Raw genomic sequence first — 25,710 nt, forward strand, 5'->3', positions numbered from 1 at the left:
AATTCTCCATTCCTTCCCATAGCATTTGAAGCTCCTGATAAATTGACCCTGACCCAATGTCCTATTCTCATTTCTCATCGTTGTCCTATATCATCATTGCTATCTTCATCACATGAATAATTAAAATCAACTAGCTTTTATTAAGCATCTATGTGCCAGGAATTCTTCTAGGCATTAAACATGTGATAACATTTCATCTTTATCACAACGTCAACTCTTTGCAACCCCATGGACTGTAGCCTGCCAAGCTCCTCTGTCCATGGGATTTCCCAGGCAAAACTATTGGAGTGGGTTGCCATTTCCTCCTCCCAACCCAGGGATCGAACCCGCATCTCTAGGAACTATTATCCTCTCCATCTTACAAGAAGAGACACATGAGGCACAAAGAAATGTACTGGCCTCAGATCTTTCCAGCAGCCTGTGACTCAACAGCAGATACATCTGACACTGAACTTCTCGCGTTCCATGCTTGCCCACACCTGGCAGACTTTCCCCAGGCTGTTCCCCCCAGCCCGAACTGCCTCCTCACCTCTCAGCTTCTCTCCACCTGATGGACAAGCACACAAGACCTACCTGCAAGCCCTAACTTAAAAATCGCCTCTTATAGAAACTCTTCTGCAGCTTCCTGGGGAGCGCTTTCTCTCGGCCTCCCCAGCACACCCTGATTATGATGTTAGTCACATCGGGCTTCTGGTTTTTGTTCATGTGCCTGTTATTTCCCTCAAAGGAAGAGATGACTCTTTTTAAAAATTTTTGCACCATGAAGGAAACAGTTAATGACATTCAAAGAAACTAAAGGAACTACATTTTGTTTAGCTTCATGCCTTTTCTCTTCCTTCCCCCTCCCCACCTCCCCAGTCTAGGTATGAAGCAGGGGTGCAATAAATATTTGTTAAATGGAGACATCTTTCCGGCCCCACTCAGCTTTTTTTCTGACCACCCCATTCCCAACTCTGTGCTGTGTGGGAGAATCCAGACGTCTTATACAGCTGCAGCTCAGTGTGTCCCTTTTGGCTGGAATTCAAGGAGCAATTACAGACAAATAAGTATTATTACAACTGGCATCAATCAGCTTCCCTCTCCTCAAACGCTCTCACCAGGAGACAAGAGTGATCTCAGCTAGACACTGTCTGGTTTAAGCCCAAGTGTCTTTTTTGGTGCCTAGGGCGTGTGTAATCCTAAGAGGGGCCGCCCCCACCCCCGCCCCAACATTGACCATTTGTAACAGTCCATATAGTCTGAGACTACAGGTCCCTAGAGGCAGATAGACCTGAATCTGAATCCTGACGGTCACTTTTTCTCTCTGTGAATTTGGACAAGGGGCTTAACTTCTTTGAATTTCAGTGTTCTCACTGGTCACATAAAATCAATTATTCTTCCCAGGGGTGTTGTAGCAAGGATTAAATGAACTGGCACACTTAAAGTGTCAAAAGATTTCCCAGGAAATGAATAAATTAAAACTTCCTTTTCCTCTTATGTGTGCATGCTAAGTTGCTTCAGTCATGTCCAACTCTTTGCGACCCCATGGACCATAGCCTGCCAGGCTCCCCTGTCCATGAGAGAATACTAGAGTGGGTTGCCATACCCTCCCCCAGAGGATTTTCCCTACCCAGGGATCAAACCCATATCTCTTATGTCTTCTGCAATGGCAGGCAGGTTCTTTACCACTAGAGCCCTCTGGGAAGCCCTCCCTTTCCTCTTCTCAATTATTATTGTTTCTCTCCTCTGTACTAGGGTTATGGTCTATAATCATGAGGGCTTTGTGTCAGCAGCTATTAATAGATGATAAGTCCCAACATTATCTACAGTTTGAAGCTTCTTGCAAAGCACACTCTTCCCCCCAATCCCTCTTCAAACCCCACTGACCCCAGGCCTCTAACAGCTGTGGATGGTGCCTCTGATAATCCCACTTCATTGTGAATATCTTTCTGGGGAAGGTTTAAATAAACAATCATTTTATAGGATGTTGGTCAGGACTGAGAGGTGAAACCAAGGTGATGTCTTCTTTCATCTGCCTTCCTATCTCCTATGGGAAGGGCCTTAGAAGATCAGTCCTGATGGGCAGTAAAGTTGTGCCATCACTTCCCCCCTGGGGGTGGAAGACAGGCCCCTTGGACACTTGACCAAACTGGACAGAAGGCAGCATGTAAGAAAATTTCTACTGCCCATTCCATGTCCCATTGATCACAGCCCCCCAAAATGTCCAGTCACCATTGCAGAGTGGATGCTCACCTCTCTCGTTCCCTGACACTGGTGCCCCGGCCTGCCAGGTGATGAAGCTTCTATTTCCTTCTAAATAGAGCAGAGGATGTCGAAAATCTTCCATGGCTTCTGGCAGGTGAAGGATCAAAGCGGTGCTCAGCAGCCAGAGGCACAGTCAAAAAGGTGAAGATCAAAGGGAATGGGCTTCATTTGAGAGCAAACTCTCCTGTTCCTCATTACAGTCCTCGCCAAGGCTTCTGTCACCCTGCGCTGCAAGGAACAAGGATGAGGAATGTGGGCGGCGGCTGGCTGCTGAAGCCGCGTGCTGACAGACAGACAATCTTGGGACAGCTGCAATGTCATTGTGAGCCTTGCAATTAAAATAAAATCCATCGACTTATAAGACAAAAACAGAAATCAATACTAGTTGGATCTGAAAAACCAGTTCATTCCAAGAGCCCTTTGGTTGGCCTAAATCCTCCATTTAAATGGGTGGTGGGAGTGTTTGCCATGGAAACCATCAGAGGGAAGCTGAGGGAACCCAGGTGTTGGCAGGTGATTGCAGACTGTTGCTGGCACCCACACAGCAGGGGGCATAACTGAGGCCTAGATAAACAGGAGATCCAGAGAGGCTGGAGCAGAGGCTTGATGTGTTTTGTAAGGGGAAGGCCTCCTCACTGAGGATGGGGCATCTGCTTTCCAAGCTGTATAGTCAGCAGCTTCATGTATTTTGTCTGTATGAGTTTAACTCTACGGTGAAGTTTTGTTTCTTTAACAAAACAAAACTTTAATTAGGTTGCCCATGAGGTATCTGCTCGCGGACTTCATTTCTCTCCTTGTGTAGGTATGGAGAGGTAAGCCGCACTTCCCATAACTCAGGCAAACCCCTCCCTGTCTTCTTGCCTCAATTTCCCCATGAGACACACAGTAAGGATGTGCAATCAAATGAGCACTTCCTTGATGCACTCTTTAGAGAAGTAGTTGAACGAAACTTGGAAGATCCCCTGGAGAAGGAAATGGCAATCCACTCCAGCACTCTTGCCTGGAAAATCCCATGGACGGAGGAGCCTGATAGGCTACAGGCCATAGGGTTGCAAAGAGTCGGACACGATTGAGCGACTTCACTTTCTTTCTTTCTTTCTTCTTTGGGTGAGACATTGGGCAGGTGGGATGTAAATGTCCTGGTACTAAGATGAATGTGTGCAGGTTAAATTCAAATTGGCAGGCAAGCTGACTTGGCGTTTGGCTGCAGAGTGAGGGCAAGTTTGACTCCTGTTCCTCACCCCAAATCTGCACAACTTGGCTTGCTTCTTTCCCCCAAGACAGTCTCTAAGGTTCTTCCCGGCTCTGACAAGGAAAGCGCTCCTGTAGGCTGTGTCCTTTGCCCTTAGAAGTAGCCATGGCATTGCAATTTCATTTTTCCTGAAGGACAAGTTCCCTGGACTCCTGAAGACCCCTGCACAGGCTTTATTATGGGGGGATGGTACTGGGTCGCTTCTTTCAGAGTGAAAGTCTCCTTGTCCATCTGAGGCAGTTATTATTCCTTGAGAGGAAAGCACAAAGGCCCAATGTGCTTCTCATCCGCCTTTTCTCTCTTGATCAACATGAGCGGGTATTAATCTCACTTAATTCCCTGCAGCTGGCCTTTACTTTGCATGGCTGTTTGGGAATAAAGTTTTTTTGTCCGGCACCCCCTCTTTTCTTTCTTTTTAAGCAAACACATTTTCTTTTGAGTTCTGAATGAATGCCATTCCAAGTTTTCAGTGGGAAGCAGCCGTCTCTGAAACATTCTCCTGGGACAGGACATTAGAGCAGTAAATAGGAACAAAGCCATTTCCTGTGGCTGGAGAAATGAGCCTGGGTGGAGGCTTCTGTGTTGATGGGAAGGGTTAACAGGGACTCCGTTCAGGTCTAGATCCATGCTTACTTGCTGTGTGACCTTGGGAAATCCCCTTATCCTCTCTGGGCCACATTTTTGCCATCTGTGCAATCAGGAGTTTGGATTTGATTAATGATTTCAGTATCTAAGAATACTTTGGAACCCTTTATTAAGTTGAAATCTATACAAAGGCAATATGGATCATGTGAAATTGCCATTTGTTGTTGTTGTCCTGTCGCTAAGTCGTGTCCGACTCTTTGTGACCCCAAGGACTGCAGCAGGGCAGGCCTCCCTGTCCATCACCATTTCCCAGAATTTGCACAAATTCGTGTCCATTGAGTAGGTGATGCTATCTAACCATCTCATCCTCTGTCGTCCCCTTCTCCTCCTGCCTTCAGTCGTTCCCAGCATCAGGGTCTTTTGCAGTGAGTCAGCTTTTCACATCAGGTGGCCAAAGTATTGGAGCTTCAGTTTTAGCATCAGTCCTTCCAATAAACATTCAGGGTTGATTTCCTTTAAGACTGACTCGTTCATATGGTTTAGGGCAGGGTTTCTCAGCCTCCGCACTGTTGACCCTAGAGGTGGATAACTGTGGGAGGCTGCCCTGTGGAATGGATGGCAGCATCCCCGGCCTCTACTCACCAGATGCCAGTAGCACTCCCCAAATTGTGACAATCACAAATGTCTTCAGACATTTCCACTTGTCCCTGGGGGAGGGGAGAAAAATTGCTCCTGATTGAAGCCCACTATTTTAATCCAATAAAACAGTGAAAAGGTGAGAGTCTCCTTTGAAGGGAGATGGGAGGGAGTGTGATGTGGATCCATTCTCCATTCTCCATTGCTCCAGAGGCTCTTCTGACACACTAGTGTTTTAGGAGACACAATGTAAAAACTTACAGACTCAGAATCCCAGTTGTCTCTTAGCTCAGAATTGCCATGTGAATCTAGGGCCCCATTTCCAAGTCAGATTTTCAGTTGGAAAGGCAGAGGAGGGGGCTCTGGAGGGACAGTCAGTCACCTCCTCAGTGCTCCCAGCTCCCATTCTGGAAGGATGTGTAGCACTGCAAGTGCTTTTTCTGGGCATCTTCATTTGGACACCGTCTCCAGGAAGCCTTCCATCATAATGCCAATGAGAGAACATACTCTCAACTCCTGTGTCGATTCTGAAAGCACCATTTGGAACCAGTTAAGTGGAACCATTCTTTTCCACCTAACTGAGCTGTCCTTTCCTTGCTATAGGCTCAGACAGCTTTCAAGATCTTTGAGATGCTGGTGTCCAGTATTTGATCCACACTGAGGTGTCTCCAGGCCCTCACCACAGAACCTCAATCTCAGTGTCCATCTGTCACATTAGTTGTGGGTTGATTGAACCTCTGCTTCCTCATTTATGAAATGCAGCCATTAAGACATCCATATAGGATGACTGAGAAGAGGAAATTAAATTACCTACTTAAGTGCCTTCACTGTGCCAGGCACACAGTGATCTCTTGGGACGCGGTCATGAGTGTGACGACACCTGTAAATTTCAGTGTTGGCACCACCACCCCTAGTTTCCTTGTTCAGACTATCTTCCCAGGAAGCCCCCAGCCTCTCCCATGGTGGCAGAGACCTAGCCAGATTGCGGCAGGGGCTTCTGTGCCCTAGCTGCCCCTTAGGGACATATCTCATTATTAGGATAAAACCTTTCTTCCATAATTAGAGATGAGGCTTTAAAGGACTTCTTACTGAATTTCAATTTCCAAGTCTATAGAAACAACCTCTTGAGGTTTTATCAATACATTCATTCTGCCGAATTTTTTGTGTTTAGGATGAGCCATTATACTTTGGAGGCTTCCTCCTTTAGTCTCTTATTTGCCTTTATTTTGCTTCAGGTATGTCTTTCCCCAGATAAAAATAACCATTTTTTTCCAATTATAAAAATATTACTTGCTCATTACAAATAAAGTTTCAAACAATATGGAAAAGTATAAAGTAAAGATCACTCTGGTTCCTGTTTTGAAGATCTACCTGCTTTTGACATCTTGTGACCCACCTTTCAGAGTTCCTGAATACACTTACACATGATTTTACATCCATGCACTCAGGAAATACTCACTATTTGCTTTTACCTTTTTATCAAAATATACCATATATCATGTATATGGAAAAGTGCACAAATCCTCAGTATACAAATCAAGTTTTCACAAATTTTTGCTCATGCAACCACATCACACAGATCAAAATGGAGAGCATCCCCATTACCCGAAGCCTTGCAGTCATTACCTACCTCACCAAGGCAACCACTGTTCTGACTTCTGCCACCATAGATTAGCCTGACTGTATTTGAAATTGAGATTATGGGACTAATGCACTGTGTAATCTTTTTGTGTCTGGCTTTTAAAGTTTGACATTGGGAGAGACATTCATTTCATGGCATATAGCAGCAGTTCATTCTTTTTCATTACTGTATGGTATTCCACTTATGGCTAGACCACAGTTATTTATCCCAGTAATACATTTGTTTACTTATCCTACTGATGCCAGAAATTTGAATTCATTCCAATTCTCTACTTTTACAAATAATTCTGCTATGCACAGTAAAGTAGCTTTCTAAAGCCTAATGGTAAAGACATACTGTCATCTGTAAGTGCCTCTTAAGCAAAAAGGAAACATGGAGATATCTACCCCATGCTGAGTTCTGATTTTTTTTCCCCATTGTACACTGAGAGGCTTGAAGGCAATGTTTTCCTGGGGTCCTTCCATCAGGCAAATAAGGGGATTCTGGGAACACATCGCTACATCCAGGCTCCTACCTGGTCCTTCTTCAGGCTAAGGCAGATATAGTAGCCAGGGTTCTCCAGAGAAACAAGAGACACTAGGATAGATAGGGAGAGATATGTAAGAGGAGAGCAGTTGTAGAAGCTGGTTCACGTAGTTATGGAGAACTGGAAGTCCCACGACCTGCTGTCTGCTGGTGGTATAATTCAGTCTGGGTCTGGAGGCCCGAGAGCCCCAGGGGGCCGCTGACATCAGTCCTCATCCACGTCCAAAGGCCAGAAGCACAGATGTCTGAGGGCAGGAAAAAACAGGTATTTCAGTTCATGCAGAAAGCAGATTTGACCTTTCTCCACTTTTTTTTTTTGTCCTATTCAGGATCATGGATTAAAAGATGCCCACCCACATTGGTAAGGGTGACTATCTTTACTCAGTCTACTGATTCAAATGCTAATCTCTCCCAGAAACACCCTCACAGACACACCCAGAAACTATGCCTTACCAGCTCTCTGGGTCTCCTTTAGCCCAGTTAAATTGACACATAAAATTAATCATCACAGCTGGCTTCCACTCAACACATCCATTCGGTTTAGGTGTTGATGGACTTCTAAGAAAGATGAAGCAGGGAGTTCCCTGGCAGCCCAGGGGTTAGGAATCCACACTTCCATTGCAGGGGCACAGATTCGGTCCCTGGTTGGGGAACTAAGATCTCACATGCCTCTTGCAGGACCAAAAAAAAAAAAAAAGACAAAGCAAACCTTCATCTTGGACCCCTCTAAGACCCTGGGTCACTTACAGGGTCCCAGGACCACTTCTTCCTCTTCCCCCAAAGCCCCAGCCCTGGAGGTGTCTTGGCCTTTGGTCAAAGTAAAGAACAAATCGCTCTCCCTGCATCCCACTTCCTGCTGGCTCTCCCCTCCCCTGCTTCCAAGAAAAGTGCTTTGTTTCCCACAGAGGACAGCAGGGAGTAGTCCCTGGTAGTTAGATGCTCTTGGCATGGGCTTTAGAGGAGCAGAACACTTAGCAGTCCCCTGGAGACACAAGCTGAAGAGGAGCAAAATGAGAGCTCTTTGCACACAAGTGAGCAGTCCAGGCCTCACTCAGGAATGTGGGAATGCTGCCGTGGCTCCAGTCAATAGAAAATCCAAGTCTGTGAACCCATTCCTTGGGATGAGTACCACTTGCCCTGGGGGCAGATTATGAGTTGAAAACACAGGTTTTCTAATAGAGTTTTACTTTCAAATGCTGACTGTCCATTCAGCATCCAAGACCTTGGGCAAGATAATAACTTTTGAAACCACAGTTTTGTCATGTTTAATATAAGGATAAACCCCATCTCCTAGGGTAGTCATAAGGATTAAATGAGGCAATGCCTGCCACCCTTTTGGTCCACAGTGCTTGCATATTGTAAGGTGGCACCCTGAATCTGTGTAGAGAACAGTGGTCAGGAGTCAGGAACCTGCATTCTGGTCAAAACTGACCCTCTATAACTCTGCGTGACCCCAGCGCTCTGATGAGGTTGACTTTGGGAATCTCTAGATCCCTCCTAGTTGTAATTCTCTTGGAATCAGTACAGCCATAGTTGTTGCCTCCAAAATCAAATTGCAGTATAAGATAGGGGATGAAACTCAGAAGTTAGGGAACTAAGTACTTAATTCCCTTAAGCCTTAATTCTGTCCTGTATAGAATGGCAGTAATAATATCCATTTCATACAGTTGTAGGTAGGTTAATTAAAGCAATGTATGTAAAGCACTTAGCACAGTGAAAGCCATGATAATAATAACAAAACAGTAAATATTACATGGTTGTATAATATTAATATGATCACTCATAAATAATTTAAATAATTAATTTCCTCCAGCTGGAAGGAGCTGAACTTCTAAAGCTTAACTCATGACACTTAATTTCATGACAATCATTGAAAGTAAAGGAAAATATTGCAATGTAACTACCCCAAACTTAGAATAAAAATATAATGTTCTTTGATGTTGATAATGCTAAATTAGCATGCAGAGACCTCACTGTACACAAATGGTGAGAGAATCTAGCCTGAACTCTTTCTGGGTTCCCTAACCCCCTGTCCAGTTCTGGAGAACCAGTGATAATCCCTGGATTATCAAGGCATGGTTTGGGAGCAAGAGGCTTGCAGGGTCAACTGCCAGTCAGCTAGGAGACCCTGACTCTGAGGGTTAGGTGGCTGTCGGCTGGAACAATGGGGACCCTGGGCCTCAGAACATTGTTCTGGCAGGCTGGCCAGACTGATTCAACACAAGGGAATGGCAGGGTCCCAAAGGGCAGCAAGAGAAGGAAAACCCCAATATATAGATATTTTTCAAATCTCTGCTTGTGTTATATTTGCTGTTGTTTAATTCAAAGTGAAAGTGTTAGTCGCTCAGTCATGTCCCACTCTTTTCGACCTCATCAGCTGTAGCCTGCTGGGCTCCTCTGTCCATGGACTTCTCCAGGCAAGAATACTGGAGTGGGTTACCATTTTCTTCTCCAGGGGATCTTCTTGACCCAGGGATCAAACCGGCATCTCTTGCATCTCCTGCATTGGCAGGCGGGTTCTTTACCATCTGAGCCACCAGGGAAGCCCACAAAGTAAATCACATGGCCAACCTCTGAGTCACTGTAGAAGAGTCAATGCCATAGTTGTGGATATGGGTAGATATGGACAAAATCTACCACTAATCTACTGGGGCCCCTTCCCACTCCTTACCCCCTCCTTCTGATAGGGGCTCAAACACTTGTTCTCCTTTGATGTGGCCCTGCAACTTCCTGGGGTTAGATGTCATGGTTTGAAGCTCAAAGTGGGAGGGTAGGATGAAAACCCTCAAGGCTAGGGGAGGAGTATGCTAGGGCCTATGAGCTCCCTGCAGAGGAGGCTTGAAGCCTTTGCTCCAACAACTATGAGTACAATGGTTTAACTTTAATAGAAACTACCATTCAGTTGTACAAAGTGCTTTTTGCTATTTTAACTCTTCCCAGCAATGTATACTCTGCATCCTTGCCAATACTTAGATTTTTTTTATTTTTAGCATTTTGGGTGGTAACTATACTGTGGTTTTAATTACATTACCCTGAAGGTTAATGATATTGAACACCCTTTTATGTGCTTATTAACTATTTGGATAGATTCTTTGATAAAATGTCTATTCATTTTTTCAGATTTTTTTGATCTGTGTACAGTTGATTTGCAATGTTCTGTTACCTTCTGCTGTACAGTAAAGTGAGTCAGTTATATATATACATACATCTACTCTTTTTTGGATTGTATTCCCATATAGGTCATTACAGAGTATTGAATAGAGTACCCTGTGCTATTCAGTCGATTGTTAGTTACCTTGTGTAATAGTGTGTATGTCAGTCCCAATCTCCCAATTTATCCCTCCCTCCACCTTTGTAACTACAAATTTTTTTTCTACATCTATAACCCTATTTCTGTTTTGTAAATAAATTCATATGTACCATTTTTTTAGATTCCACATATAAGTTTTGTCCATTTTTAATTAGATGATTTGTCTTTTTATCATTGAACTGTGGGAATGCTTATATATTCCAGATATGATTTATCAGATACATGTATTGTGAATGCTTTCTCCCAGTCTGTGGCTTGTCTTTTCACTTTCTTAATGATATCTCTTGATGAGCAGTTTTGTATGTGTGCTAAGTCACTTCAGTCATGTCTGACTCTTTGTGACCCTGCGGACTGCAGCCTGTCAGGTACCTCTGTCCATGGGATTCTCCAGGCAAGAATACTGAAGTGGGTTGTCATTTCCCTCTCCAGGGGATCTTCCTGACCCAGGAATCAATCAAACCCGTGTTTTCTGAATTGTCTGAGTCTGCCAGTAGCATATTCTTTCCTGAATATGTGTTTATTTCATTTTCATCCTTGAAGGGTATTTTCCCTAGATAAAGAATTTTAGAATGACAATGTTTTTCTTTCATCATTTTGTTATCTTTTGCCTTCCATTCATTCTAATGAGACTAGCTATCATTCTTATTGCTTTCCTTTGAAATCCAATATGTATTTTATTCTCTGGCTGTTGGAAAGACTTTTTTTAAGTTTTGGTTTTCAGCAGTTGATTGTGATGTGCCAAGCTGTAGGTTTCTTTGTGTGTATTTACCCTGTTTTAGATTTGTTAGGATTCTTAGATATGTGGGTTGATGTCTTCCATCAGTTTTGCAGCCAGTATGTCTTCAAATATCTCTGCTGGGTTTGAATTATTCCAGGCCACATTTGTGTAAAACTCCCTTTTAACTATCAAATTGAATAGGAAAACACATTTATAATTTTAAATTTAACATTTGTTAAAGACTTGCTGTGTCTGGCTCTAAGCTGGTCATTGATGTGTAAAAGGTAAATCTAATGTGTCCCTGACCTCATGCAGTTCATACCCTGATAAGAGAGGTAGCTCTGAGGTTATAGTAAGATCTGAAAGTCATTGAATGAAAAGGTGACTGAATCCCCAGGAAGAAGGGCTCTGCAAAATTATGACAAGTATATACTGTGACAGTTTCCGTAGTTCTTCTCCTATGGCTATGTACTTGGGTGACTGTGTCAGCAAACAGTTCCAGGACTGTTGGACACAAAGTTTGAATTGTCTTTAATATCTGGAGACCCAGAGTGTCATCATGATCCCATTATTAGAGTGGGGACCTATATAGGGACAAATAATAAATGGAATCTCAGCTAAATTTTAGCTCATAATGGGCCCACTAGATCAGTAGACTCCTACCCAGTGATCATTTCTCCAGTACCCAAGTGCATAAATTGGGATTGATATACTTGGCAATTGGAGTAGTCCCTCATATTGGGTTCATGGTTTATGGAGTTAGAGCTGTCACAACGGGAAGGCCAAATGGAAACCTCTGTCCTGCCAGAATCCAGGAGGTCCCCATCCCATGGCCAAAACAAGAAATATAAAACAGTACTGTGTCCTTGGGGAGGGATATGACATAGACCAATGCCACCATTAAGGACCTAAAAGATAAAAGGATGTTAGTTCCTCTCACATATCCATTTAATTCACCTGTTTAGCACCTGTAGAAATTGAATGGAACCTGGAGAATGACTGATGTCTACAGCAGACTTAACCAAGTAGTAACTCTGATCATGGGGCTTCCCAGGTGGCACTAGTGGTAAGGAACCCACCTGCCAATGCAGGAGACTTAAAAGACGCTGGTTTGATCCCTGGGTCAGGAAGATCCCCTGGAGGAGGGCGTGGCAACCCACTCCAGTATTCTTGTCTGAAAAATCCCTATGGACAGAGGAGCCCGGCAGGCTATAGTCCATAGTGAAGCAAAGAATCAGACACGACTGAAGTGACTCAGCATGCATGCACACCACCCTGACCATAGCTGCTGTGCTAAATGTGGTATCCTTGCCATTAAATGTGGTATCCTTGCCACTAATAAGGCCTCTGCTATAAGGTACATAGCCATTGATTTAGAAAATGCAGTCTTTCCTATTCCAATTTAGGAAGAAGATCAGAAATAGTTCACATTCACATGGGATGAGTAATATTCATCTGCAAGGCTGTCTCCCACTGTCTGTCATAATATAGTCCAAAAACATCTAGACTGCCAGGTATTCCACAGAATATCACACTCTCCCATTAAATTGACAACGTCATGCTGAGTGGACAGGATGATCAAGGGGTGACTAGCATTCTGGAGGCCTTAGGATCCAGAGGGCAGGAGATAAATCCTATGGAAATTCAGAGAGTAGACACTTCATTGAAGGTTTTAGGAATCTAGTGATTAGGACCATATGAGAATCTCCCTTTAAAAATAAAAGACAAATCTATGCAAATTGAAATTCCTATCAAAAAGAAGAAAGTTAGGCCTCCTTGGGTTCTGTAGGTACCAAATTTTACACCGAGGCATAATGCTTTGCTCCAAATACCAGGTGAAACATAAAGAGACCTGCTGTTTGAGTGACAGGATCTGCCAGGCCTTATAGTGTTGGAGCTGTCAGAGTCAGGAAAAGATGCACTCTGTGGAGTCTATGTCAAGCTCCAGTGGGATAATCATGATACAGTTCCCTGGAATTCTGGAATAAGGCCATTGCCAACTCCAGCAGAGAATTACATGCCCTGTGAGAAGCATCTCCTGGTATGTTACTGGTCCTGGTAGAGAAGAAATGCTAGATCCTGGGCACTGAGTGCCCATGACTCTGAAACTTTCCATTGTGAACTGGATCCTGGCTACAGTTTTCTTTAGGGAAGGACTTAGAAGTTGCTTACAGGTAGTGGCATTGCATAATTCTTCCATAAGAGGACCCAGAAGACTTTATTCAAGATATTGTGATTTTTCATTGTTATGGCTTACATAAAACTTCTGCTCACCAGCTCTTGACTTTTTCTGGTTTTAAAAGTTAAATAATGTTCAAATTGGCTGTCCACCTATCTTACTTCTAGGAATACCATGGTCTATTACTCGCTGTCATAGATCTTCATGGGATGAGGCAACCTGGTTGCCACTATCTTTGCTGCCCATTAAGGTAATTATTTCTGCCTTATCTGTAGTGGTTAAGTAGCACTACCTGGCCTCTGCTTTTCCTGACTCATTCCCACGGAATCTGAATAAAGCCCATTTTCATGGTAGAATTGACTACCGTCAACCCTGATCTAACAAGGACTGTCACCATCTGGCTTCTCAAAGATGCTGGTGGCCTCTACACTAGTGCATTTCTTGTTGCCTTTGTGAAGAGAGTTCCTGGGTTCTCTTAGTAAAGATCATTAGGTGGTGGTTTCCCTCGTATTAGGAAATAAATGTATTCTAACAGACCTACAGTCCCTAGTTTTCTGATCTCTTCATCAAGATTCTGCCATGGCAATTCTAGCAGTTCCATCTCTTTTACTATAGGCTGTCAATGTGTCCAAGCTTCAAGGAGCCATTCCTGAAGCATGCTAGACCAGCCTGAGGCATTCTTTCAGGACAATAAATCCTAAATCATGAGCATGTGCTTTTGTGTTAATCAGTTCCCTCCCACACAGACTTATGTTTTGCCCCATGCCTCAGGTCCACCACCCTCAAGAGTCACTCCCACATATGTTTTTCTCATTCCTGCTGCTGCTGCTAAGTCGCTTCAGTCGTGTCTGACTCTTTGCGACCCCATAGACAGCAGCCCGCTAGGCTCCTCTGTCCCTGGGGTTCTCCAGGCAAGAATACTGGAGTGGGTTGCCATTTCCTTCTCCAATGCATGAAAGTGAAAAGTGAAAGTGAAGTCATTCAGTCGTGCCCAACTCTTAGCGACCCCATGGACTGCAGCCTACCGGGCTCCTCCGTCCATGAGATTTTCCAGGCAAGAGTACTGGAGTGGGTTGCCATTGCCTTCTCCGTTCTCATTCCTACCAGGACGTATTAGCCGTGTCATGCAATTAATTCAGTAAGAAGTCCATTTCCTCCCAGAGAAGGAACTGTATTTTCTTGTTTAGGCTGCAACCTGTCCCTGGTTATTAACTTGGGGCAATGCATGAAGTCAGGTGATCTTTATGAGGAAAAGCATTTTCATAGGAGACACACGTCATAGATCACATCTGCTCTCTTCTAGTGAGAAGGAGAGAGCTGCTCCTGCTAGTTTGGAGAGTTTAAGAGAATCTGGGTGCTCATTTCTCAAATGCATACCTCCAAATGTCTCCATTCCATGTCTCAGGGTCTTAATCATTCTTTATATGGGACCTCACTTTAGCATCAATAAACTGTGGAAAATTCTGAAAGAGATGGGAATACCAGACCACCTGACTTGCCTCTTGAGAAACCTGTATGCAGGTCAGGAAGCAACAGTTAGAACTGGACATGGAACAACAGACTGGTTCCAAATAGGAAAAGGAGTACGTCAAGGCTGTATATTGTCACCCTGCTTATTTAACTTATATGCAGAGTACATCATGAGAAACGCTGCACTAGAAGAAGCACCAGCTGGAATCAAGATTGCCAGGAGAAATATCAAATAACCTCAGATATGCAGATGATACCACCCTTATGGCAGAAAGTGAAGAGGAACTCAAAAGCCTCTTGATGAAAGTGAAAGTGGAGAGTGAAAAAGTTGGCTTAAAGCTCAACATTCAGAAAACGAAGATCATGGCATCCGGTCCCATCACTTCATGGGAAATAGATGGGGAAACAGTGGAAACAGTGTCAGACTTCATTTTTTTTGGGCTCCAAAATCACTGCAGATGGTAATTGCAGCCATGAAATTAAAAGACGCTTACTCCTTGGAAGGAAAGTTATGACCAACCTAGATAGCATATTCAAAAGCAGAGATATTACTTTGCCAACAAAGGTCCATCTAGTCAAGGCTATGGTTTTTCCAGTGGTCATGTATAGATGTGAGAGTTGGACTGTGAAGAAAGCTGAGCGCCGAAGAATTGATGCTTTTGCACTGTGGTGTTGGAGAAGACTCTTGCGAGTCCCTTGGACTGCAAGGAGATCCAACCAGTCCATCCTAAAGGAGACCAGTCCTGGGTGTTCATTGGAAGGACTGATGCTGAGGCTGAAACTCCAATACTTTGGCCACCTCATGCGAAGAGTTGACTCATTGGAAAAGACCCTGATGCTGGGATGGATTGGGGGCAGGAGGAGAAGGGGAACAACAGAGGATGAGATGGCTGGATGGCATCACCAACTCGATGCACCTGAGTTTGAGTGAACTCCAGGAGTTGGTGATGGACAGGGAGGCCTGGCGTGCTTCGATTCATGGAGTTGCAGAGTCGGACATGACTGAGCGACTGAACTAAACTGAACTGACCTTTAGCATAGGAGATCTTCCATGGCTGTATATTCAACCTCCTTTGTAGCTCTCTCACTCTTGTGGTTAAATTTTGAGAATAACTTTCAGCATGATCTAACTATGGTTCCAGGAGAGAAGGTATCTTTCAGAGCTGAAAGAGCCTTCTAATTTTCGTGGCATACTCTGTTAATAGCTGAGCTTGTCATTTTCTTTAAGATTTCCAAGAAGCTTCAAAGCTAGCCCAAACCACAATCCTTATCATTATCATTGCCTCTATGCTGCTGCTAGAGGCACTTCGGTCATGTCCAACTCTTTGCAACCCCATGACCTGTAGTCCACCAGGTTCCTCTGTCCATGGGATTCTCCAGGCAAGAATACTAGAATGAGTTTCCATTCCTTCTCTAGGAGATTTTCCCAACCCAGGGATCGAACCCATATCACTTGGTTCTCCTGCATTGGCAGGTGGGTTCTTTACCACTAGAGCCACCTGGGAAGCCCATTGCCTCCATAACTTAGAGTTAATCCATATATCAGTGCTGTCCCTCCAGCTGGAGAGAGTCTTAATGACATGATGTTGTCAGACTGGAGTGATCCAGTTACAGAATCCCACTGAGGGTCTCCTTCCTAGGCCCCCCTCTAGGGCTAGTTGACTTAGTTTTGTCCCCTGAGAGTAGAACCTGAGACAGACAGGGGGGGAACCACAAGATAAGTATGTATTACTAAAACTGCTGCTGTGACCAAGGAGAGCCCAATTTCTCCAGGACTTCCTGCTACCTGAGCAGGATACAGAACATCTCCAGAGGCTGGAGCACAGGGTTACTCCTGGGGGGGTTAACCATCCTATAATTCCAGTCTCACTTGAACAAAGACAAACGGGAACAGAAAATAGAAAGTCATGTGGCCCATTGAGGCTTCAAGTGGCATTCTGTCTGCAAGGTGAGGCTGAGCGTGCATAGAACTGTCCACTGAAGCTAAGACTTAAACCAGAAGTGTGCTGAGGTTTAGTGACCAAGTGATGAGTGACGTCATCATCATTGTCATTGTTATCCTCCTCATCATCATTATTTGTGGCTAAACCAGCTGTAGAACAAGGGCAGAGTTATTTATATATATATATATAAATCAGGGGTCTTCAGCCTCTGGGAGCCAATGCCTGATGATCTGAGGTAGAGCTGATGTGATAAGAATAGAAATAAAGTGCATGATAAGCGTAACGTGTTTGAATCATACCTAAACCACCCCCCTCCCAGCCCTGTTCCATGGAAAAATTGTCATACACAAAGCCAATCCCAGTGCCAAAAAGGTTGGGGACCACTGTTATAAGTAATATAATGAGAAACCTACAGAATATATAGGAGGAAAGGAAAAATGAATCTCACATTTGATAATAAAGAGGTCTATATAAAGGAGATGGTATTTCCATGGGATCTTAAAAGACAAATAGGGTGTTCATTGGAAGGACTGATACTGAAGCTGAAACTCCAATACTTTGGCCACCTCATGCAAAGAGTTGACTCATTGGAAAAGACCCTGATGCTGGGAGGGATTGGGGGCAGGAGGAGAAGGGAACGACAGAGGATGAGATGGCTGGATGGCATCACCGACTCGATGGACATGAGTTTGGGTGAACTCCGGGAGTTGGTGATGGACAGGGAGGCCTGGCGTGCTGTGATTCATGGGGTCACAAAGAGTCAGACACGACTGAGTGACTGAACTGAACTGACTGAGGATTTCATCAGGTGAAGTCAAGGCAAAACATCCAGGAGAGGAAACTATAATTAACAAAGACCATATACACCCATGGTGTACAGTGATGGAGTACAGTGATGAGTATAGTTATGGGGCTGTAGTGATGGCATGTTTTTATGGGGTTGTTGGGATGGGGTGCAATGAGGCATCTCTCTGGGATGGCAGTATTTGGGTTTCACATGAATGTGAAGTGGGTTTGAAGAAAGATTGAAAGAAGGAAACTCTAAAGGTCCAGCTCTGGGTCCATGCGGGAAAACAGAGGCATTGCCTGCTGACCTGATTCCATCCCCAGACCATCCTCCCTTTGTTTTGTCAACCTTCGGGCCAGTCTCCACTTTGAGGCCACAGGGTTGCTCTGATGCCTTCAGGGTTCCTTCAGTCTCCCATTATGAGAGTCGGAAAGTGTGCTTTTGATCTCCACTTGCATCTATCAGCAGGGGTGGTTGAGCGCATGCTTTACGCCATGCCTCAGACTGGGGTCCTCTCTCATTTTTGGTTTCTCCCTCAGGGGTTGTAGCAGAGCAATCTAGAGAACAGTGAGAGCCCATTGAAGTCCTGTGTCTCTCTGGGGCCATCCAGGCCACTGGTCTGTGCTACTGATGGGGACATCAAGGTCCTAGGAGGTGATGTCAAGTGATTAGTCAGCCTCCGAGAAGATTATGTGATTTTTCATAGATCAAGAACTGCAGAAGTCAGCCATCCTTCCAGAATCTTACTTCTGTTCCTCATTTCTTACTCCATCCTCTCTAAATGGCAAAGCCTATAGCTTGGAAGCAGGAAATCTGGGCTCAAGTCCCAGCTATGCTGCCTTTCAGCCTTGTGATATTTGACAATTCATCCTACCTTGCAAAACTTCAGCTTCCTCATCTACAGAATGGCAATCATTGCATTAAATTAGAGAATGGCTGCAAAGCATTCAGCCTGGGATCTGACACCTACAAAGCATTCCATACATGAAAACTAGTACCATTGTTTCTTGACATATATTAGTGTCTCCCAGAGTGGAGTTCCTGAGCACTAGGGGACAGGCGACCTAGACGGAACAGGAAATAGAAGATATATGGTTAGGAAGCCATATCCTCCACAATTCTCTTTCAATAATGGTTTTGCAGAAAAGATAGACTCAGTTTGCATGTTTCATATATACATACATGTAAGATATACATACATATATAAAATAAAATATATGTTTATCTATCTTATTAATAAGAGATATATATGCATATTGTTGTTGTTTAGTCACTAAGTCATATCCTACTCTTCGCCACCCTATGGACTATAGCCTGCCAGGCTTCTCTGTTCATGGGATTTCCCAGGCAAGAATACTGGAATGGGTTGTCATTTCCTTCTCCAGAGGATCTTCCCAACCCAGGGATCAAACCCATCTCTTGCATTGCAGGTGGATTCCTTACTGCTGAGCCACCATATATATCTGGTTAATTTTTCTTTATAACAAAGAGAGAACACCCTTGTCCCTCTGGTTAATGGGAGAAAATTACATTGTGTTTAATCTGGTAAACTCAGTCCTATTCAATACTTTAAAGTCTCTTTAAGTAACATAAACTTTTTTCATGGAGAAGGAAATGGCAGCCCACTCCAGTGTTCTTGCCTGGAGGGTCCCATGGACAGAGGAGACTGGCAGGCTACAGTCCATGGGGTCACAAAGAGTCAGACATGACTTCACCACTGAGCACATACACATATTGCTAACACAACATTATAAATCTACTGTACTTCAATTAAAAAAATAAATAAGCTTTAAAAAGTAATTTTTTCAAATGAATGTGTGGCCTCTCAGACTGGCTTCCTAGCTTCCCTCCTCCTCTCCAAGGTGCAATCTGGCTGTATGAATTGGAGAAAGGCAATGGCACCCCACTCCAGTACTTTTGCCTGGAGAATCCCATGGACAGAGGAGCCTGGCAGGCTGCAGTCCATGGGGTTGCTAGAGTCGGACACGACTGAGCGACTTCACTTTCACTTTTCACTTTCGTGCATTAGAGAAGGAAATGGCAACCCACTCCAGTGTTCTTGCCTGGAGAATCCCAGGGACAGGGAAGCCTGGTGGACTGCCGTCTATGGGGTCGCACAGAGTCGGACACGACTGAAGCGACTTAGCAGCAGTAGCAGCAGCATATGAGTAGAAGGGCAGAAGGAGCCTGGAGCCATTTGTAAACATCTTCTTGTGATTTCCACGGCAATTTCCCTCTGCACCAGGTTTCTGGGAGGATGACGAATTTTAACGTGGTAGGCTAGTGATCTGTCCTCTTGTCTTGATCAAAACCAATGGTCCTCCCCTACTAACTCAGCCCTCACTTTAGCTCTGACCAGCACTCAGCACTGTGCTCCGCCCAGGTCAAGTTGTGGTTCCACTTTGTTTTCAAGCCTAGAAAGCACCTCTGTGGGCCTCTTGCCCTCTTCCCCCTCCAGCTCATGGCCAGGTTCTCAATCACCTCTGAGTTCCCTTCAAGATTTTATCTGGGGTCCTTCCAAGGAACAGCAGATGTGAGGGAAGTGGGAGCATCACCTGTGATTTGTCTGTCCTCTTTTATTTTGTTGTGCCGCTGCAGTCTGGTTCAGTGGTGTGGACACACCGGAGGCAGCCTCCTCCTCCTGAAGAGCCAAGCTTGCTTTGGTACCCTCCCACCTCTCATACCTCCCACTTTGGGACGTAAGTCTAGGAGAGGGACTCAGAGCAACTTGTGTCAATGCCTGCCTTCCCTATCTCGGTTTCCGTCTCCTTCCCAAGGTCCACAGTGTAGAGGGGACCAAGACTCTCCTCTTGGTCCTATTTTGAGATGCTCTACATCACACCCTTTGGCTTCACATGATGGTTGCCAGGAGAAGGGGGAATGATTTTGCAGTATGGGAATGCAAGACATACTGGTTTACTCTTTCTAAAATACTATCCCTATTGTATTAGATATTAATGATTTCTTTGATAATTAACAGTTTTCAAGGTCAATTTAAAGAAAAATATCAAGTGAATTGATAGTAAAGTTAGTAGTGGGAATGATACAAATTGTAAAGTTAGGAGGTCAATGGCCAAGTTGGGGAAACATGGTAAAAGCTGTGATACGTACATGGGTAGAAAAGACCGTAAGGCAGTCATGTACACAACTCATTAACAAGCAGGACGGGTGGAAAAAGCAGAGCATTCAGTTGTTCAGGAGAACCTAGGAAAGCTTCTTGAAAGAGGTGGCCATTGAACTGAAAGACTTTCAAATGTGTGTGCGGAGATGTGACAATAGCAAGAGTACAAGTGAAGACACTTTTAAAACTGTTGAATGAGTACTGGTATAAGGTGTTAATATTATTTCTGATTCGATGGAGGGACAGAATTGTAGGGCAACAAGACTCTTTCTGGAGGCAGTGAGGGAGGGCCAGAGCCGGGAGATAGTCTAAGAAGGCTCAAGATTATAGACAAAATGGACATTTCAGACACTGGGTGGGAAGGCCAGGGGAGATGCCATTCTGAGCTGGCAAAGTTTATGCCTCAGAATCAATCACTTATCCAATCAGCAGCCTTCTTCCTCTCCTCGGAAACTTCTCTGCCTTTCCACCCTGCTCTGGGTTCTTCTGGCATCACAGGCAGGAATGGAAACCTCATTTGTACTGGGGTCTCTAGAATTTGTAATCCTTAAATGTCTTCTCAATTCTCATAACATGGGAGACCGAGGCCTGGAGAAAAAGGTTTAGATTCTGATCTAGGAAACACTACTGACCACCTACTATACAGTCTGGGCATAAACTAAATGCTTTGATGTCTAAAATGCTATAGTTCTCTTGAACCTATTACAACAAACAAAACATGAATTAAGATATTTGTAGGGACTTCCCTGGTGGTCCAGTAATTAGGAATTCATCTTGCAATTCAGGGGACAGAGGTTCAACAAAAGTTTATGGAGCACCTGATGAGCAAAGTACATCAGGCAGCCCCTTGCTCTGACCTTGAGGATGACCTTACCTGCTAGTGCAGAGTTCTGTATCTGGCTCATAACTCCCCTGTCTCTTTTAGGAGCTGACTATTCTAGGAAACTTCCCTTGCTTCTCAAACCCACTATTGCTGTTGTTAAATTCCTTCTCTGTATCTCCAGAGGGTGGGGCAGAATAACGTACTTTTCAACAAGTGCCCCTGATAATTCTGACCCCACTGGCCCAGCCCCAAATATTTGGGAAGCTCTATCCTGAGTCCTGAACCCTACGTGAGGTATGGAGCCTGTGAGGGGCAGGATGGTGATAGTCCTGGGTTCTGAACTGGATCATCCATGACCCACCAGTACTGCAACAAGAATCCAGAATGCTGATGACTGGTCCCAACAGAATGGCTTATAATAATTTCACTCCCTAGGTTTGTCTCTTTATATTTACTGTGGGGAGCCTGGATCTAGATTAGGATTGCAGAGTCTTCATCCACACACAACTCGAGCCAGTAGAAATGCTTTGGGGCTCATGTGGTGATTTTTTTTTTAAATTGAGGCCACATTTAAGAATTGAAAAGTATCATAGACTTCTAGTTTGGCCAACCTACATTATCATGAACTAAAAGTTTACTGGAGTGGAGTAGTCATTGCCCCTTTAAACAGAGCATGTGCTGTCTGGTTTTCCACAGTCCCTACCATTCCCTATTGTCTCTCCTGGCCAGCTTCATTCACTGCTTGTTTGCTGCCTTCCTAGCCTCTGTAGGCATCTGAGTTGAGATGCACCCAAAAGTTCCCAAATGTACTTTCTGCCTCTACCATCCTGTGAATCCAAAGCCTATCAAATTATCTCTAAATGCTCCCCTCCCCCCACCCAACACTGCACTCAAGAGTTAATCATCAGCTTCTTATGTAAATCAGAACAGGAAAGTCTTGCTTGGCCAATTCCTCCGAAAATCTTAGCTATTATTCGTCACTGAGGCTGTGTCCTGTGTCTGCCTGCTCAACACTTGTCTCCTATCAGGAAGTTGTTTCTTGTCCCTGACGGAAGATCCTCGAGGCCAGCTGTGGCCGTGGATGTCCAGAGAGTCAGGCGGGCCGGCCAGATGAGTGGGGAGTGGGTGCACCCAGGCCAGACCCTGATCTGGGCTGTTTGGGTCCTTGCAGCTGCCACCAAGGGTGAGACGCCCAGTGGGAGAGGAGGGCCCTCAGAAGATGGGATAGGGGATTTCCCTGCCTTGGAGGATTTTCTACTGGTGGAAAATGGAAAATGGAGGGTTGTGTAGAACCTCAGGGCACCTGACCCATGTCCTGGTGTTGCTGAGAGCCCCAGGCCAGAGTCTCCTTCTCAGGTGTGTGTAGAGCACAGAAGATCCTGTCCTGTCTTTGGGTTGCTTGAATCTTGGGAGGCTTGGAAGGGCATGGAACGGAGCCTATGTTTCTATAACACCGACTGCTGAGGCAGGACTGTTGCTGTTGAAATGAGTTTAGAACAGGTGATGCCAAGAAATCTGGGCGCTCCTAAGTAAATACCTGGGCAACTAACTTCTCAAGGCTCCATATTTGATGTGGAAACCAAGAAGCTTGCACAGTCTCCCTAAGTGTTATCCTTGTACCCCTGGAGGTAAATGAGCTGATTTCAGGAAGCGTAAGACAATTTTTTGTTTTTGTTGCTCTATATGTATTTTCTTGTATACTCAAAAGCATATACCTAAGTCATCAAAGCCACAGTTCCATAGGTGTCATTGTTTAGAATTCCACTAAGTAAAAATTTTTTTTTTAACTTTACAATATTGTATTGGTTTTGCCATATATCGAAATGAATCTGCCACAGGTATACATGTGTTCCCCATCCCGAACCTTCCTCCCTCCTCCCTCCTCCCTCCCCATACCATCCCTCTGGATCGTCCCAGTGCACCAGCCCCAAGCATCCAGTATCGTAGAATTCCACTAAGTAAAATTTTAGAAGCCTATCTCAACTTAATTTTAAGAAAAGAAGAAAGCCAGTAGTCACACAGGTGATACACAGACTTGCCAGCAGTTATGCTGGTGGGTATAAAAATAACAAATGTGGGCCAGATTTTATGGGGTCCTAGGGTAAAGAATCTGCCTGCAATACTGGAAACCCAGGTTCGATCCCTGGGTTGGGAAGATCCCCTGGAGAAGGGCATGGCAACCCACTCCAGTATTCTTGCCTGGAGAATTCCATGGACAGAGGAGCCTGGCAGGCTACACAGTCCACAGGGTCACAAGGAGATGGACACAACTGAACGACTAACACACTCAGGCTCTGTAAAGGCTGATGTGTGTTTTTTCCACAGTAAAGAAAAGCTTGTGTGCAGCAGCAGGGAGATGGGTTCCCAACTTACATCTTAGAAAGTTTTGTGGCTTGGTCTATGCTCCTAGGAGACATTCAGTGAATGCTTTGATGAAGATGACTTCTAGGGGAATGTCGAAGGAGCAGTGGACATGGATTCATTGAGAAGGAATCCAGATACTTGCACAGACTCTGGGTTGAGAAAGAGCTCTCCACCCTGGGAAACTCTGAGTTTGGCTTGTTCCCAGCCTCTTCCCTGCGCCCCTAATTCCTCCCTCTGTGTTTCCTCAGGGCCAGCCACCACTGATGCACCAGCCAGGCACACCAACCTGGGATGGGTCCAGGGGACGCAAGCTTCTGTTCTGGGAAATGACATGCTCGTGAATGTGTTCCTTGGGGTCCCTTATGCCGCACCCCCTGTAGGGCCCCTGCGATTTGCAAAACCGGAGCCTTTACTGCCCTGGGATGGTTTCCTAAATGCCACGTCCTACCCTAAATTGTAAGAACTGGCTTGGTCCCAGGGGTGGCCTGTGACCTGGGAGTAGGGGCGGCCTGTGACCTGGGAGTAGGGGCAGAACGTTGAGGGGAAGTAAAGGTCATGCAGCCCAGTGGAAAAGGGGGGGGCATTTGTGAGGAGGATGTGGAGGGTCAGATGTGGTTGAGGCTTCTGTGATGGCATGGCTCCCCACCTTGTTTAACATGGCTTCCCACCTGTTTAAACAAGCAGAGTCCCTGGGCTCTCTTCTGAACTCCCTGAATCCCCAGACCTGGGCCTGGGAAACTGCACTGTAAAGAAGCTCTCTAGTGATCTTGAGGACCAGTCAGGCTGGGGAACCATTGTGATGGGCTGACTGAGTCTTTGGGTTACAAGAGGTTATTGATGCATCTCCAGGTGACCTCTACCCCAGGCTTAGTCTCCACCATTGGACTGGATCAGGTCTTTAGAGTGAGAACCATCCCAGATGAATTTTAACTCTAGCAATTCACAAGGTGCCCAATGCAGGGCCTGGCCCATAGTGGGGAATCCATAATTACCTGGGGAATGGATACATGAATGTGTCTCTGTGACCCAGGGGAGCTGGGAGGGCTGATGCCCCCAGACACTGCAAATTTTCCAGGTGAGATGAGCAAGTAGTTCCCAGGTAAATTGTGGAGGTGTCTAGTGCACTGGGTGGGAGGTGAGGCTTGGAAATGCCAAGAATCTTTTTTTTTTTAGGTGTAAGTTTATTTATTTATTTACTTTTGGCTGTGCTGTGTCTTCATCGCTCCTCGGGCTCTCTCTCGTTCTGGCGAGCAGGGACTGCTTTCCAGCCCAGTGCACAGGCTTCTCATCACGGTGACTTCTCTTGTGGTAAAGAACAGGCTCTAGGGGTGCAGGCTCTAGGCATGCAGGCTTCAGTAGTTGCAGCACACGAGCTCAGTAGTTGTGGTCCATGGGCCTAGCTGCCCCTCAGCATGTGGAATCTTCCCAGACCAGGGATCCAACCTGTGGCCCCTGTACTGGCAGGCAGATTCTTGATCACTGGACCACCAGTGAAGTCCACCAAGAATCTTTCAACTCTCAGATTCTGTGAAGCCCTCAGATTGGGCCATGTTTGTTCTTGGCATTGGGGTCCCAGGCAGAAGGAGGACCTTGGTGCCAGAAAACTAAGCCACAGAAGAAAACCCCATGTTGTCCAGACACCTAGGACAATAAGTTGAACCTCATGTGTTCATTCATTCATTCAACTAATATCCACTGAGAACCAACTCAGAAACTGGCTCTCCATTAGTTCCTGAGATCATGACGCTTGAGTTAGACACAGCTTCCCTCAAGGAACCTGCAGACTGGCTGTGGTGTTGAAGACATAAACAATAAGGACAGTTAAAATATGGGGTGACAAGGCAAGCATTAGGGAGACAGAGCTGGTCAGTGAGGGAGCCTTGAGGGGAGGCCAGAGATGGCTTTGTTAAAAGCAGTGAGCCCCAATTTCTGATACACAACATACACAGGAAGAAAAAAGCATTTGAAGCAATGATTTTCTGCTGCCTAATCTGTACACTATTCTATTTTAGAAAAACAATGAACATTAATTGAGCACTTACTAGACATATTCACATATATAATCTTACTTAGTCCTACTATGCCTTGGGCTAGGGACTATAAGGTACCAA

The 25,710-nt window shown here is 45.0% G+C and overlaps 1 protein-coding gene across 3 annotated transcripts in view; it reads left to right on the plus strand.

Annotated features, from left to right (window-relative positions):
- Positions 1-25,710, plus strand: part of CES5A (carboxylesterase 5A) — a 271,038-nt gene that overhangs the window by 220,324 nt on the left and 25,004 nt on the right. For 2 of the 3 annotated variants that reach the window (XM_070770593.1, XM_019978727.2), the window contains exons 1-2: positions 22,201-22,418; positions 23,848-24,055. The exons of the other annotated variant lie outside the window; for it this stretch is intronic. In XM_070770593.1, the coding sequence (XP_070626694.1) occupies positions 22,346-22,418; positions 23,848-24,055 (281 nt within the window). In that variant the 5' untranslated portion in view covers positions 22,201-22,345. Of the gene's footprint in view, positions 1-22,200; positions 22,419-23,847; positions 24,056-25,710 lie in introns of those variants that run through there. 3 annotated transcript variants of the gene reach the window in all.

This window comes from Bos indicus, chromosome 18 (assembly GCF_029378745.1).
Source record: "Bos indicus isolate NIAB-ARS_2022 breed Sahiwal x Tharparkar chromosome 18, NIAB-ARS_B.indTharparkar_mat_pri_1.0, whole genome shotgun sequence".
Lineage (NCBI taxonomy): Eukaryota > Metazoa > Chordata > Mammalia > Artiodactyla > Bovidae > Bos > Bos indicus.